The following is a 12976-nucleotide window of genomic DNA, read 5'->3' as shown; positions in this document are numbered from 1 at the left end:
CTAGCATCTGGCTTCTACCGTTGAGGTATTGATGTTAGCGTGTCAATATCACAGCCATTCGGGTGTTGCCGTATGTGGTGGAAACCCGAAATGTCGTTATCCTATATTACTCATCGACATGAATTGGACATAGTAAAGTCCGCTCATCTCCGGGAAACTCCCTAAGCCAATCTTCACAGGGAAATGAAAAGTCGGAACCAAATAATGTGAACAGGTCGTAGACGCTAGACTAGCAGGACGTTTACATTGTAAGTTCCATCACAGTGTGCTCTATCGAACTGTGACGGCAATAGTGGCTAGCTTTGCTCTGGCGCGGCTGAAGTCACACAGTTGCAGGTGGTCGGCGACACACGAGTAACGCTACCACAAAACGTAAATCTTATGATAAAATATTATCGTTTCAGAATCAAAAAAGTACCACTCGAAACTAATTTGATAGTATTTCATTGTTAGTCAACCAGAACTGCTTAAAGTCCGGCGCAATTAGTCAGCGATAAGCCTCGCGAGAGAGCACACATATATATATATCCGCGATGCTTCACCATTGCTGAAATCAATACACCCCAAAAACATGGTCGATTGCATCAAAAACAAATCTACCAACGACCTGAATCCACCCACCATTGTCGTGGTAGGAGGGCTGTGGTCCGGCGTGTCGGTGGTGAGACTGATCCTCCAACAATCGCACCCAGCCAAGGTGATCCTTGTATCGGCTCTGGAGCAAGCCTATAACAACACTGCTGCTCCGAGACTTTTTGTCAAGCCTGAGCTTGTGGCTCAGACGGTGGTTGATCTCCGTTTACTTGAAAAGCGTAAGGGGAAGCACGAGTTTGAATTGGTGGTGGGTACTGCTACTAAGCTTGATGTCGCTAATAATGAGCTTACAGTGGACACTCAGCTGGAACCGATCAAATACGATTATATTGTGTTGGCCACGGGTCAACGGAGTGAAATCCACGCGTTTAAACCTCATGGCGATGTGAGAAAACTGGTTGATTCGGTTAATGAAATTAGTAAGGCGATTAAGCAGGCTCAAAGCATCTGTATTGTTGGTGGCGGGGCTACGGGAGTGGAAGTGACGGGTGAAATTGCTAAAGCATATCCTAAAAAGCTGGTGACGTTGATTACCGGTGACAAAGATGGTCCGTTAAAGCCGTTTGGGGCCAAGACCAGTCAGGCGGCGGAGAAGCGGTTGAACGACTTGAAAGTGACTGTGATTAATAAGATGGGTGAGGTTAACGGTAATAAAGTCACGTTTAAGGACGATGAGAGCAAACTGAAGATATTCGACTTGGTGATCCCTACTTTCGGGTATACCCCGAACACCAGCTTTATTCCCAAACAGTACTTGGACGATAAGGATTACGTGAATGTTGATGATCATTTTAAGGTTAAAGGTACTGACAACGTGTTTGCCACCGGAGACTGTGCTCTGACCACGGCAAAGTCGGCGGCTGACATTAACTTGGTACAACTGCTGGTGATTCAAAACACGATCAAACGGGAAATGTTTGGTGAAAACATCTCGCCTAAGCAGTATCAAACGGCCCCCTTGACCAGTCTCGTCCCTGTGGGTCCCGATGGCGGCGTTGGTAAACTTTGGGGCTGGAGAGTACCCAGTATTTTCGTGTGGTACGCTAAGGGAAAAGACTTTATGATTCCCAAGACCGAAAGCTTGTTGACTTAGGTACCCTTGATAGAGTAATGATGACGTTCTTTTGCCTCCTCTGTCTTTCTCGGTGGTCTGTGCTCTGCTGACCAAAAACCATATATTCATCCCTCCTACACACCAGACATGAATGCAAACAGAACCAAAACACATGACTTGTCGCAGCCCTACTCCCGGTGCAGTGACTCGAAGAGCGTTCGAGGCCATACTCGCCATTGTCGCCCTATCCTTTGTCACCGTCCACATCCGCGAGACTGGCGCTGATGGAATCTGGTTCTACTGCGTGATTGCAGGGTTGTCGCTTGTCCATATCCTTTTAACGGTGATGGCAGAGCTCACGATGGGGTTTGCCGTGCCCATTGTCGCCGATATGGTGCTTGCTGGTCTATGGTTTGGCGGGGGTATCATCACATTTACGCTGCCGCCGCTGCGGTGGATGCCAGCCTTGTTTGCCTTGTCGTTTGCTCAATTCATCCTGTACACGGTGGAAGTGGTGTCGGGAGCCATCGGTCTCCAGTGTATGTGATTGCCTCACAAGACCAATTTCAAAAAATACCCAATCACCAGCCACTGTATGTGACTGAATCGATCTTTAGCCAGCTAGTTACATCATGAATTATACGTATTTCAATGTCCACAAGGCTATTAAAATGGTTTGATTGAAGCCAAGGTTGGGTATCATTCTCGCGTTCAAAAATTGCATGTCTTATTCAGTAATTTCAAAAAAGCTCTGGGGTGACCATTATTGTAGTAACCTTCGTGTAGTGTTCGCAAGATAGTCGGCGAGGAGTGGAAACTTGAACGTTTTGATTGCGGAATGATAGTTTTGGTAACGATAGCATGGTTGTGGCAGTAACTGCTGGAGCCAAGACATACCCGATTTTCACTAGCAGTCACTTTCTAGCTATTCAGAGTAAAAATCATCTACCTTAACGTCGTCAGACCTTAATGAAAACTGTTGCCACTCAGTATATCTTTCTCGCAGTCGATACAACCCTAATTTTTCTTCTTTTTAAATCCACTTCGATGCATCTCTACCGCTACCTATAATTAGCGTCGCACACCTGTACGCACTATTTACCTAAGACGCGCTAGCGTTTCTGCGCCTCACCTGTGGTACGCTCTCACTACATAGTATACCTGTCACCACCACCGCCACCACCAGCCCCAATAATAGAAGCAGGCCCCAAGCCTCAATCTGTAAACTTTCCAGTATACTCGTTTGACTCAATCCACGTGACTCAACTCTACCTCAATTTCCTCTTATCCTTCCGCCTCATGTCCCTCCCTCTCTACCCTCCCTTGGCATCCCATCAGCTTCGCGCTCGGTTATTACCACCCACCTATAAACTACCTGCCAATCACGCCGCCACGCAAACCCCCTTCCCCCCGGGCTCTCAGCGAGCCCACGTTGCCGGCGCCGGTGCCTGTGCCCGAGCAGCTGGCACTCCCGCAAGACTACTCCGACCACCGCCGCCTGGTGAGCTACGAGGCCGCTCGTATTCGCTTACCCTTTCAACACCAAGGCGGTAGGGTTCCCGAGCAACTGAGAGTGCTTCTGGACCCTATCGGCCGCCGTACCCTGAATGACGACCGGTCGTGGGTGCTGCCGGTGGCAGAGGTGCCGGAAACGTACCCTGATCCGCTCATAATGGCACCCCCACCACCAGTCAATGCCTCCCCCAATTCGCTGCCGCCAAAGCTGCTAGCCCTGTCTAACCTGGGTGGTATCGGTCTGATCATTGGTGGCTACTTTGGACTGAAATCGCTGATGGAATTGGCGCCTACTGCCTCAAATACTACTGCTTTGCCTCCCTCGGCTCAGGCGCCAACGCTGGCTCTGCTGTCTGTCCCTACCATCACCCTGGCCTCAGACCAACCGCGAAAGATCTCTAATACCCTGACCAAGCTGCTGCTGCTGCTAGACTACGCTCAACCAGCACCGGTGGGTAAGAAGTTCCACCATCGCCAAGATCTGGGGCTGCTGGTTACACTGGTGGGCCTGGGAACTGAGGCATCACTGAGAGATAAACGGTTTGCTCTTTACGCAATGACGGGAGCGCTGCTGGGCTCGCAATGGCTGATTGCCAACGTCGTACGCTGGCTCGATTATAACAACTTCAATCCGCTGTGGAAGGAAGCGTTCCGCCGCAATGCAATACTGGGTAATCGGTTTTTGGAATTGGCCAATTTTGACCCGCAATCGCATGTGTGGCAGCAATTCAGCAACTATCTTGAGCTTGATAATGGCGATAATCTGATCGAACGGTTTATTGAGTTGTTGAACGAGACTACGGCGCCTCCCGCTGAGGAAGGACCTCCGGCTAAGCTTGAACACCGCAAACTGACTCCGTTGGGACCTACAGCTTATGCACCAGCTCCACTTAATCGGCCCATCTCCTACATCGATCCTAATTACTACCGCCAGCAGCACGCTCCTCAGAACTCGTCTCCTTTGCTTACACCGACAAACCCACACAAGTTCTTCCGCAAACACGAGCTCCACCAGAACTATATCCTGCCGCATGCCAAAGCTAATCGTCTGAACCTGATGGAGAATATCTCGGTGAAGAAAGACCTGCGCAAGTCTGGTATATTTAATATGGTAAGAGGGAAACTCTCAAGCAAAGACCACCTGTTCTCGACTACTCATTTGTCGACGAATGTGGCTAATTATACTGTACAACAACCAGTGCCTAAACTGGTGGAAGTGCGCCGGGGAGCGCTGCCGCTGCCAATCCGCCGCCTGCTTGAGCTGGAAATCCTGCCATTTGATAGCACTCCTCGCAAACAACCGCCTCCGCCGCCTCCTCCACCTGCTGATACTGTACCTCCACCGCCGGTACCCTCGGTTCCCCCGCCACCGAAACCGACTCTTGTGCCGCCAGTACCGCCTCCAGTACCGTCTATCCCGCCACCATCGTTATTTGCCGAACACGGAGTGCCTCCTTTACCCACTGAGGCTCCACCGTCGCCACCGAAACCGCCATCAGCAGGGGTGATATCTTCCCCTCGAGGTGACCGCATTCTCGATGAAAAGTACTGGCCAAAGAAAGACCTGATGTTCCACCACTCGAAAGTGATCCTTGTCTCTCGGGATAACCTGACGTTCGTCCCTGTAGCGGTACCTCCCGATGAGCTTCACCTGGGTCCGATGATTAAAGAACTCATTTCCAAGGCGCTTCAACTACCACTGGCTCCGTTTACCGTCCATTTAACCGATTTCTATGCTCGTGAAGGTAACGCATTGCCTGAGCCTGTACTCTTAGAAGTGGTACGAGGAATGAACTTAGTGAAGCTTATGGTGAAACTGGAGGCGGGGCTGCCGAGTGTCAACACCTACCTGACCAATTCACTGGACCTGCGGCTGTTTGAGATTAAAGGTGATAACGACAAGATCTACCCCGCCACTCCTCAGTACTTGCTTCAACGGCCTCAGGAGGCTCCCGTTACTGATTACTGGAATTGTAAGGACCCGTTAGAGACTGGAGCTTCGGTACAACTGCCTCCAGAACCACTGAAAGCTCACTACTTCCCATTACGACTTCCGGTACCCACTGCTACTCCAGGGGCATCCTCCACTCCTAAGAAGGCCGCAGAACCGCCCAACCTACAGATCAATACTCAGGACCCGCCTCAGTCTCGTTCATTGCCGCCTTCATCTACATTACCGCCGCCGCTGACAACATCACAACCAGCGCTGTTCCGGGTGATTCGCCGCGAAGAGGGCCGTGAAATCGATTTTGATAAGCGCCGCAAGTCGCTGGTGGAGGCTAAGGCACCGAAATTGATCCCTAACATCTACACATCGTCGCTCCAAACCGACCTGATCCGCCTGCCAGTGCTGGCACTGACAATACAAACGGCCAAGGACGACGGCAATAAGCTTCCCTTGGTACCCACACCCGACCAGCCGCGTGCCCCATTATTGCCTGATGTTAAACTGACCCTGCCCCAGCCTGTAGGCGGTAGTGTTACCCGTCTGGTTTCTAGTCTGCGCTCGGGTCTGCGTCCTGGTCTGCGTAATCTGGAATTGCGCCGCCAGGGGCTGACGGGGAGTGCCATCATTGCTAAGAGACTGGCACCACCACCACCTGACCGCCAACTGCTGGTGCTGAGACTGCTGAGAGTGCTGATGCTGCGCCAACTGCTGCTTAACCGTATCCCTATTCTGAGACTGGCATCGCGTCGTCTGGAGCTGTTCTCATTCAAAGAGAACCTGATTTCGTTTGCTGATGCTCCGGCGTTCTCTGACAGCGGCTCCGATGACTTCTTTGCCAAACCGTTGGATAGTCAACTGAGTGATACCGATTTCTTCGCTAAACCGATGCCGCAACAGAAACAACAACAACGAGCCGTTAGTGATGGTGACTTCTTTGCCAAGCCAATCAAGAAACCACCACCTCCTCCTCCTCCTCCAACAGCAGGGAATGACGACGAGTTCTTCATGAAACGGATGCCGGCGAAGCCTAAGCCCAACATGAACTTGTTGCGTCCACCAGCGGAGGAAGTGTTTGACAACTTGGAGAAGTACTTCCCTAACACCAACCTCGATAAACCGATCATTGAGGAGAGAAGAGTTGATGACGATGCTAAGCACCAGGCTCAAGGTATTGCCAAGACATTCTCTAGTGCCAATTTGCCGCTGCCGCAAGCCCTGACAGTACCTAATGATGATGGTGACGTCTACTATAACACTGCCATTGAAAACAAGCCCATGCGGCGGATGAAGACCATCAGAGGCGTGGCCATCGAAGCGCGTACCCGGTTGCTTGCTGGTAAACGGGCGCCTCCAGTGCCTCACTCCGTTGACAACCTGGCAGAGAATCTGTGGGTGCTGACACCACCGCCTCAATTTAATTTGGGACGGCTGAAGACGAAGATGTGGGGTCAACGGGTGACTGAAGTGACTCTGAGTGAAATTGAACGAGGCGTGGTGCTGAATATTCAGGGTAAGAACGGGCTGTTTGACCGATTTGTATGGATTAAAGGTGAGCTTATTGGTCGTGGTTCATTTGGTTGTGTCTATCTTGGGTTTAACGTTACCACTGGTGAAATGTTGGCTGTGAAACAAGTGGAAGCCCAAGTGGACCACCGCTCCAAGACGATGCTGAACCATGGCGGGATCTTGGCGTTGCACAAAGAAGTGGAAACAATGAAGGATTTAGTGCACGATAATATCGTCCAGTACCTTGGCTACGAACAAAAGGGAAACTTATACAATATGTTCCTTGAATACGTATCAGGGGGACTGGTGCTGGCCATTCTCAAACAGTTTGGTAAGTTTGACGAAGGCCTTATTCGCCATATCACCCGCCAGGTGTTGATGGGGCTCCAATACATTCACAGCAATGGCATTTTGCACCGGGATATGAAGGCTGACAACTTATTATTGGAAGTGGACGGCACGTGTAAGATCTCCGATTTCGGTATCTCCAAGCGGTCGAAGGATATTTACTCCAATAATGCCGAAATGTCGATGCAGGGCACGGTGTTCTGGATGGCTCCCGAAGTGATTGACTCGATTGTCGAGGACAAAAAGCAGGGGTACCTGGCCAAGGTGGATATCTGGTCACTTGGATGTGTTCTACTTGAGATGTACGCCGGCCACCGCCCTTGGCTGAATGAAGCCGTGGTCAGTGCCATCTACAAAATTGGTAAAACCAAGCTTGCTCCTCCCATCCCCGGTAATATCGAGATCTCTCAAGAAGCCCGCGAGTTCATCGCTGCCTGTTTTACCATTGATCCCAACCTTAGACCCACGGCCCTGGAGTTGTTAAAACACCCGTTTATGGCTGAAGACCCATCTTTCCGCTTTGCCGATACTCGCCTTGCAAAAGAGATTTTACAAGCTACTCGCAAAAAGGGACTTGTCCGACAATAATGTGAAACGATCCAATAAACGTAATTTCAAGCTTATTGTGTAAGTGAAAAAAATGACACTTTATCAGTAGTTGCTACCATTCGAAGGATTGAAAAAAGATGTGGACGAGTCAGGAATCGAACCAGAGACCTCTTCCTTGCAAGGGAAGCGCGCTACCAACTGCGCTACACGCCCAACTTCAAAAAATAATTAACGAACTGCATGGAGTTTTATGGGTTGAACCGCTCATTCAGTTTTCCCAAATATCACGATTCACAAGCTTTCATTACTTGCCCTTTGTGTTTCTCGCTTTCTAGCATGCCTTGATTGTATTTTGAGGTCTCAATTGACTCAAATGGTTCAGTCTTCAAGAGGTTCGTTAAATCGTCAAATTTTGCGAAAACTTTAGGAAAGTCAATAATCTCAATTTCAGTCAGAAAATTCACTCAGGCATTGTTGATGTGTTTGTCGTATACCATAAATATCTATCCCAAACGCCACATCAATAGTTTTACTCCAACTACGACTCTGCAACAAGCTCGAGTTTGGTGGATTTTCATGTACACTTCAAACTTAAATTCGACTCATGGATGCGGCTGAATTTCCGTCGTAGCACCCAAAGTCACGTCACAATACGTATTTGTTCATGTTGACGTTTTACTCATTGGAAACAGTCCTAATTCAATGAATGGATCGATAGCACCACCAAATATCTTCTTCTAGTAATTTGCAATGAAAACTCTCGGGGCTGTGTGAAGTTTCTCCCTTAAGGCAGCCTCGCCATGCACGCGGCTCATCAAAACGTATCGTATTTTTCTTTGTGGCGTACAAGCATTTCTATGTAGTCTTTATTTATGCTTGAGGACGCGTTCGTTTTGGTGGTGCGACTCGCACTATATACTTTCCCATCAAAACAACCCCCACTCATATGAATGCAAGGCTCACCCATGGATGCCGCCAGAACTGAGTTGGTGACCATTCTCCGACGACTAGTGGGTGGAACTTCAAACGACTCCAAAGATGCTGTGACTCAATTGAGGGCCCACTTCAATGACTCCCATTTTACCTTCAATCTACATCGTATCGTTGGCGACTCCACCATCGACGATGCTACTCGTATCGTTGCCGCCCGGGTATTCGCAGAGAGTCTATATTTCCTATGGACCGACAAAGGTCGAACACGTTGCGTTAGATCAAACTCCTCGATTCCAAGCCACAAGAATATATATCCGGGCAAATCTTATCTCGTGCTGAGGTCGGATATGAGGCGCATCCCTGTCGGAGAAAGGGGGGATATCCAAACTGATTTCTTCCCTATACTCCTCAAAAGTTATCAGGTGGAGGGTATTCGCCCTGCGTTACTTGATAGCTTTCTCACTATCGCCTATACCGATTTGAAGTGGGTGAAAGCGGTTGATTCGATTTTTGAATTTATTGGAGATGGCTCAAACATAGACGATGTCAATTGGGGACTTACCTTGCTCTCTGAATACGTGAAAGTTCTTTGTGTTAGAACTGATGGCTCAGAGAAACAGCTCGACAACATGTTACCCGACATCATCAAACGCATAACTCCGTTGTTTGATTGGCTTACACCGTACCTTGTCCCCGTGGACTCGCCACATCTGACCGAAGCTTTGCGCACAATCCTTTCCATTTGCTATGACCTCACTACAAAGACAGATCAATTTCGCGAGACTTTGAATGGTGACGAGCTAAACATCTATCACCATTGGCACGTGCTAATCATGAAACATCCACGACTTCACACCATGACCAAGAACTACACCGAGACGAAACTCCAAAAGAGCTGGATGTTAGTGATAGCGTGGTGTTTACGAAGCTTCAGCCGGTTACCAATGGCATACGAGGAGGATAAATTTATTTATCTTTGGAGTTTTGTCGAGAGGTGGATTGGCAAAGACATCGAACTTCTGAACGAAGCACTTTATTGGGTTTTTGATTCTATCTTGCACTCGCTGCATGGTTGCTGGCCGCTTTTTGTCAAACATCTTGAAACTTTAATTCAGCAAGTTTTGTTCCCCTTAATGAGTGCTAGCACGGAATCATTCACAGGTGATAAAGAAAATCCAGTTTCAGCAGTGAAATCGTATCTGTTGGGTCAACACCCTACTTTACATGCAGACGAGTTGGCAGCTAAATTATTGATCAGTCATCTACTCGACGAGCACTACGATCGTGGTATCGATATTATCATCGACATGATGACTGACATCTTTGATCTACGAGTCGAAGATAAGTTGCTGCTACCAATAGCGCGAAACACGGAGGGAGCAATGCGTATGTTTAATATCGTGGTACAAATGGTTCCTAATTCAATGTTCACTCCCGAGGAAAGCTTTCTGATGTTCATGCAATATATTTATCCCGAATTATGCATCGAAACTATCGAACTGTTCCCATGGTTAACCGCTCGTGCTTGCTGTTCGGTTGTGTCAGTTCCATTCTTCTACTACGCTGAACACGTGGATCNCGAACTGTTCCCATGGTTAACCGCTCGTGCTTGCTGTTCGGTTGTGTCAGTTCCATTCTTCTACTACGCTGAACACGTGGATCTGGCTAAACAAGTTTTTGAAGCGGTGATGAATTGTTTCAATCAGCAATCTCTGTTGACCGTCCGAATTATGGCGGCGTATGCCGTAGGGTTTCTTGGAGAGCTCGGGTTTATTGAAGAGTTAATGAGACCAAATGCAGTCGACATTTGCAATCAACTTTACAAACTATCCCAAGAATACCCACTTGAGGTGTTGACAAGAGCAATGGATTCCATTGCGAGTCATTTTCTCGTATACTCCTTGCCGCATGTCTGCCATGTGGTTTTAAGGGGTGATGGAAACGGTTCGCGAACATTTAGCCTGGCAAAGGAGTTGGTAACAAACATAGCTGCATTTCTCAAACCGATACGCCATGATGTTAAAGAAGTACTAGCGTTACAGTTTGTGAAAATCGTGGAGATTGTTACCAGTGTTCATTATTTGACGACGGAACCTCTAGTTCCCATAATTTACGGTTTTGCTGATTCCCTTGATAAAACGCTGGCAGATGTATGGGATTTGTATCGGGTAGTCGTCGATGCCTTGTTGAAAACTAAAAACAATGAGTTGGACTTGTTGCACTTCCTTCATTTCCTCAGGAAGATAGTCTACCATGGGTTTCCTGGCTTACCTCCGAGCTCATCTCATGTCCAAGATCTCACACTAGTTTGCTTGGATAGGATTCGGTACAATGACTCCATCAATAGCGAGGCGATTCGTGGAGCTTATGAGCTTCTAGAGTTGATAGTGTTGACACTCGGCGACAAAATGGCTTCATTACCTCAACTTCTTAATAGTTTGTTCCTGGTATCGCGGGTACACATTGCCGACGATTCCAATAGTGGGCCCAACGTTGACGCATTTTTATTAGTACGGGTGTTACTTGCGGCAATCATAGCTGATGCCAACACCACCCTCAGATCTATGGCTGAAGAACAATTTGTGCCCATCTTCTTTGAAGTTTGGGAGGAACATGAGGATAAGTTCAACCATTTGTATGGATTGAAACTTCAGATGTTGGCGTTGATGCTGATATTTCTGCTGGATGAGCTCGAAACATTGCAACCTGAGCACCTTCTGTTCATTGCGAAAAAGTTATCATCTGGTATGAAATCACTTCGTCGAGCAACCAGGGCGCCGCTTTCTTTACATGGCAATTGCAACCACTCGCCCGAGCTGGAAGTTGTGGCTCAATTGCAATGTAAAGACTGTCGTCATTTTTGTCGAGTAATGCTTCTTCCAGCTCTGCCACCCAGGGTGAGTCCCTTGTACGATTTGGATATTTTTAAGGTCACAACAGATCGTGCTGAAGACATTGAAAAGTGGCTGCAGTTGTACCATGAACGCAAAGGCGCTGGCGATGACGCCAACTAAAAGAGATCATAGGAATACTGACAGAATAGTGACTTAGAAAACTACGTTTCCCCTCGAATCACCCATAAGCACTAATTCAAGATCTTACATCATTAGCCCATAGTCCAAAACACCCTAGATCACTTCCATTGCTAGTAGATTTCACATGCCAGCCACTCCAATCCAAAATCCATTCAAAAATAGTGACATTGAATCACGACAACCTCTACCCATAACTATAAAGCCTTATAGTCTAAGCACTCTCTCTTCTTTCACATGGGCTTTGCTACCCATTTTATCTATCGGGGACCACTGCACCAAAGAGGCTGCGCGCGACCTAATTGCTATATGAGCAGTGACACCCTTCTCACCGCCCTCGTGCTGGGGGTGCTCCTGGCGGCGACGACAGCCACCATCACCTATCCCTTCGACTCGATCAAGACCCAGCAGCAGATCACCAACGATGCCTACATGAAGAAATGGCACATCCCGGGGAACTACCCCAGCTCGCTTGCTCAGCTCTTCCGCGGGTGTCTGGCGCTGGTGGTGGGGCTGATGATGAAAACCAGCACCCGGATCATCACCTACAACTGGGCGTGTCAGTTTATGACCGTCTACCACGACAACGCCGGCGCCCACAAGCTCAAACCGACCCTGCTGCGAGTGGTGGTCGCCGGCGCCATTGCCGGGTTCTTCGAGCTGTTGTGGATTATTCCGTTTGAGAATATCAAGATCTTGATGATCCAAAACATGCTGTTGGCCAACGAACTCAAACGGTGTAAAGAACACGGCATCACCTATGACATTACTGGTAAGGACACCACCAGCCACGGCCACCGCCCGCCGCTGAGCATTTTCACGCGCCAATACGTGCTGCCGAATGCCTACTACACCACGGGTATCATCGAGCAGATCAAGGGCAAAATGCCGTCGAAATTTACCCTGCCCAGTCAGTTGACGGCGGCTGATACTCTCAGGATACAATACAACCACAGCCCTACGCATACGTTTTTAGGGTCGATCAAGGAATTATACGCCACTAAGGGGCTTCCCGGTTTCGCCCTGGGTCTGTTTGTCACGTTGACAAGGCAAGTGGGTAACTCGGTGGTGTGGTTCTGGACCTATAGTGCCGTGCGCCAGCTCTTAGACCCGCAAGCCAAAAGTGACGCGTGGTTATCGGGATCCCACCTGATGCTTCAGAGTCTTGCCATTCATTTCACGGCGACGCTGGCGGTGATCTTAGCTACTCAACCGTTGGATGTGGTCAAGACCCACATGCAACTGAAAAACGGTAAGCGCTTATACCGCGACTCGCTTTTCACTGCTTACAAGTTGTTCACCAAGCAAGGGCCGCGACTGTTGTACAAAGGGCTGTTGCCTCGCTGGTGTAAGGTGTTAGTGCTGGGAGGTTTAACTGCGGGTGTCTACCTGTATGTGGAACGGTTTGTGTCGATGGCAGGACAAAAGTCCCCCTTCACCACCGAGGGTTAACCCTACTTGAAACGAGTAGACTCTTACAATTACCATTATCTATTA

General features: G+C 48.7%; 5 protein-coding genes across 5 annotated transcripts; all 5 read left to right on the top strand. All coding sequences in view use genetic code 12, as the record gives it.

The window, feature by feature from the left end:
- Positions 1-571: 571 nt before the first annotated feature.
- On the top strand, positions 572-1687 carry DIURU_005419 (NAD(P)/FAD-dependent oxidoreductase; the record flags this gene model as incomplete). Its single annotated transcript, XM_034158399.1, has 1 exon — positions 572-1687. The coding sequence occupies one exon, from the start codon at positions 572-574 to the stop codon at positions 1685-1687; it is 1116 nt and encodes a 371-aa protein (XP_034009843.1).
- A 112-nt stretch (positions 1688-1799) lies between these two features.
- Positions 1800-2195, top strand: DIURU_005418 (uncharacterized protein; the record flags this gene model as incomplete). Its single annotated transcript, XM_034158398.1, has 1 exon — positions 1800-2195. One exon carries the CDS (start codon positions 1800-1802, stop codon positions 2193-2195), a length of 396 nt encoding a protein of 131 aa, XP_034009842.1.
- A 1125-nt stretch (positions 2196-3320) lies between these two features.
- Positions 3321-7553, top strand: BCK1 (mitogen-activated protein kinase kinase kinase; the record flags this gene model as incomplete). The annotated part of the gene is made up of 1 exon (XM_034158397.1): positions 3321-7553. One exon carries the CDS (start codon positions 3321-3323, stop codon positions 7551-7553), a length of 4233 nt encoding a protein of 1410 aa, XP_034009841.1.
- Positions 7554-8464: 911 nt separating this feature from the next.
- DIURU_005416 (uncharacterized protein) lies at positions 8465-11461 on the top strand (the record flags this gene model as incomplete). The annotated part of the gene is made up of 1 exon (XM_034158396.1): positions 8465-11461. The coding sequence occupies one exon, from the start codon at positions 8465-8467 to the stop codon at positions 11459-11461; it is 2997 nt and encodes a 998-aa protein (XP_034009840.1).
- A 327-nt stretch (positions 11462-11788) lies between these two features.
- On the top strand, positions 11789-12931 carry DIURU_005415 (uncharacterized protein; the record flags this gene model as incomplete). The annotated part of the gene is made up of 1 exon (XM_034158395.1): positions 11789-12931. The coding sequence occupies one exon, from the start codon at positions 11789-11791 to the stop codon at positions 12929-12931; it is 1143 nt and encodes a 380-aa protein (XP_034009839.1).
- Between the last annotated feature and the right edge of the window lie 45 nt (positions 12932-12976).

The sequence above is a fragment of the Diutina rugosa genome (genome assembly GCF_008704595.1).
Source record: "Diutina rugosa strain CBS 613 chromosome Unknown scaffold21_size185207, whole genome shotgun sequence".
NCBI lineage: Eukaryota > Fungi > Ascomycota > Pichiomycetes > Serinales > Debaryomycetaceae > Diutina > Diutina rugosa.
Note: the sequence above shows the minus strand (reverse complement) of the source record. Positions and strands in the feature narration are given on the sequence as shown.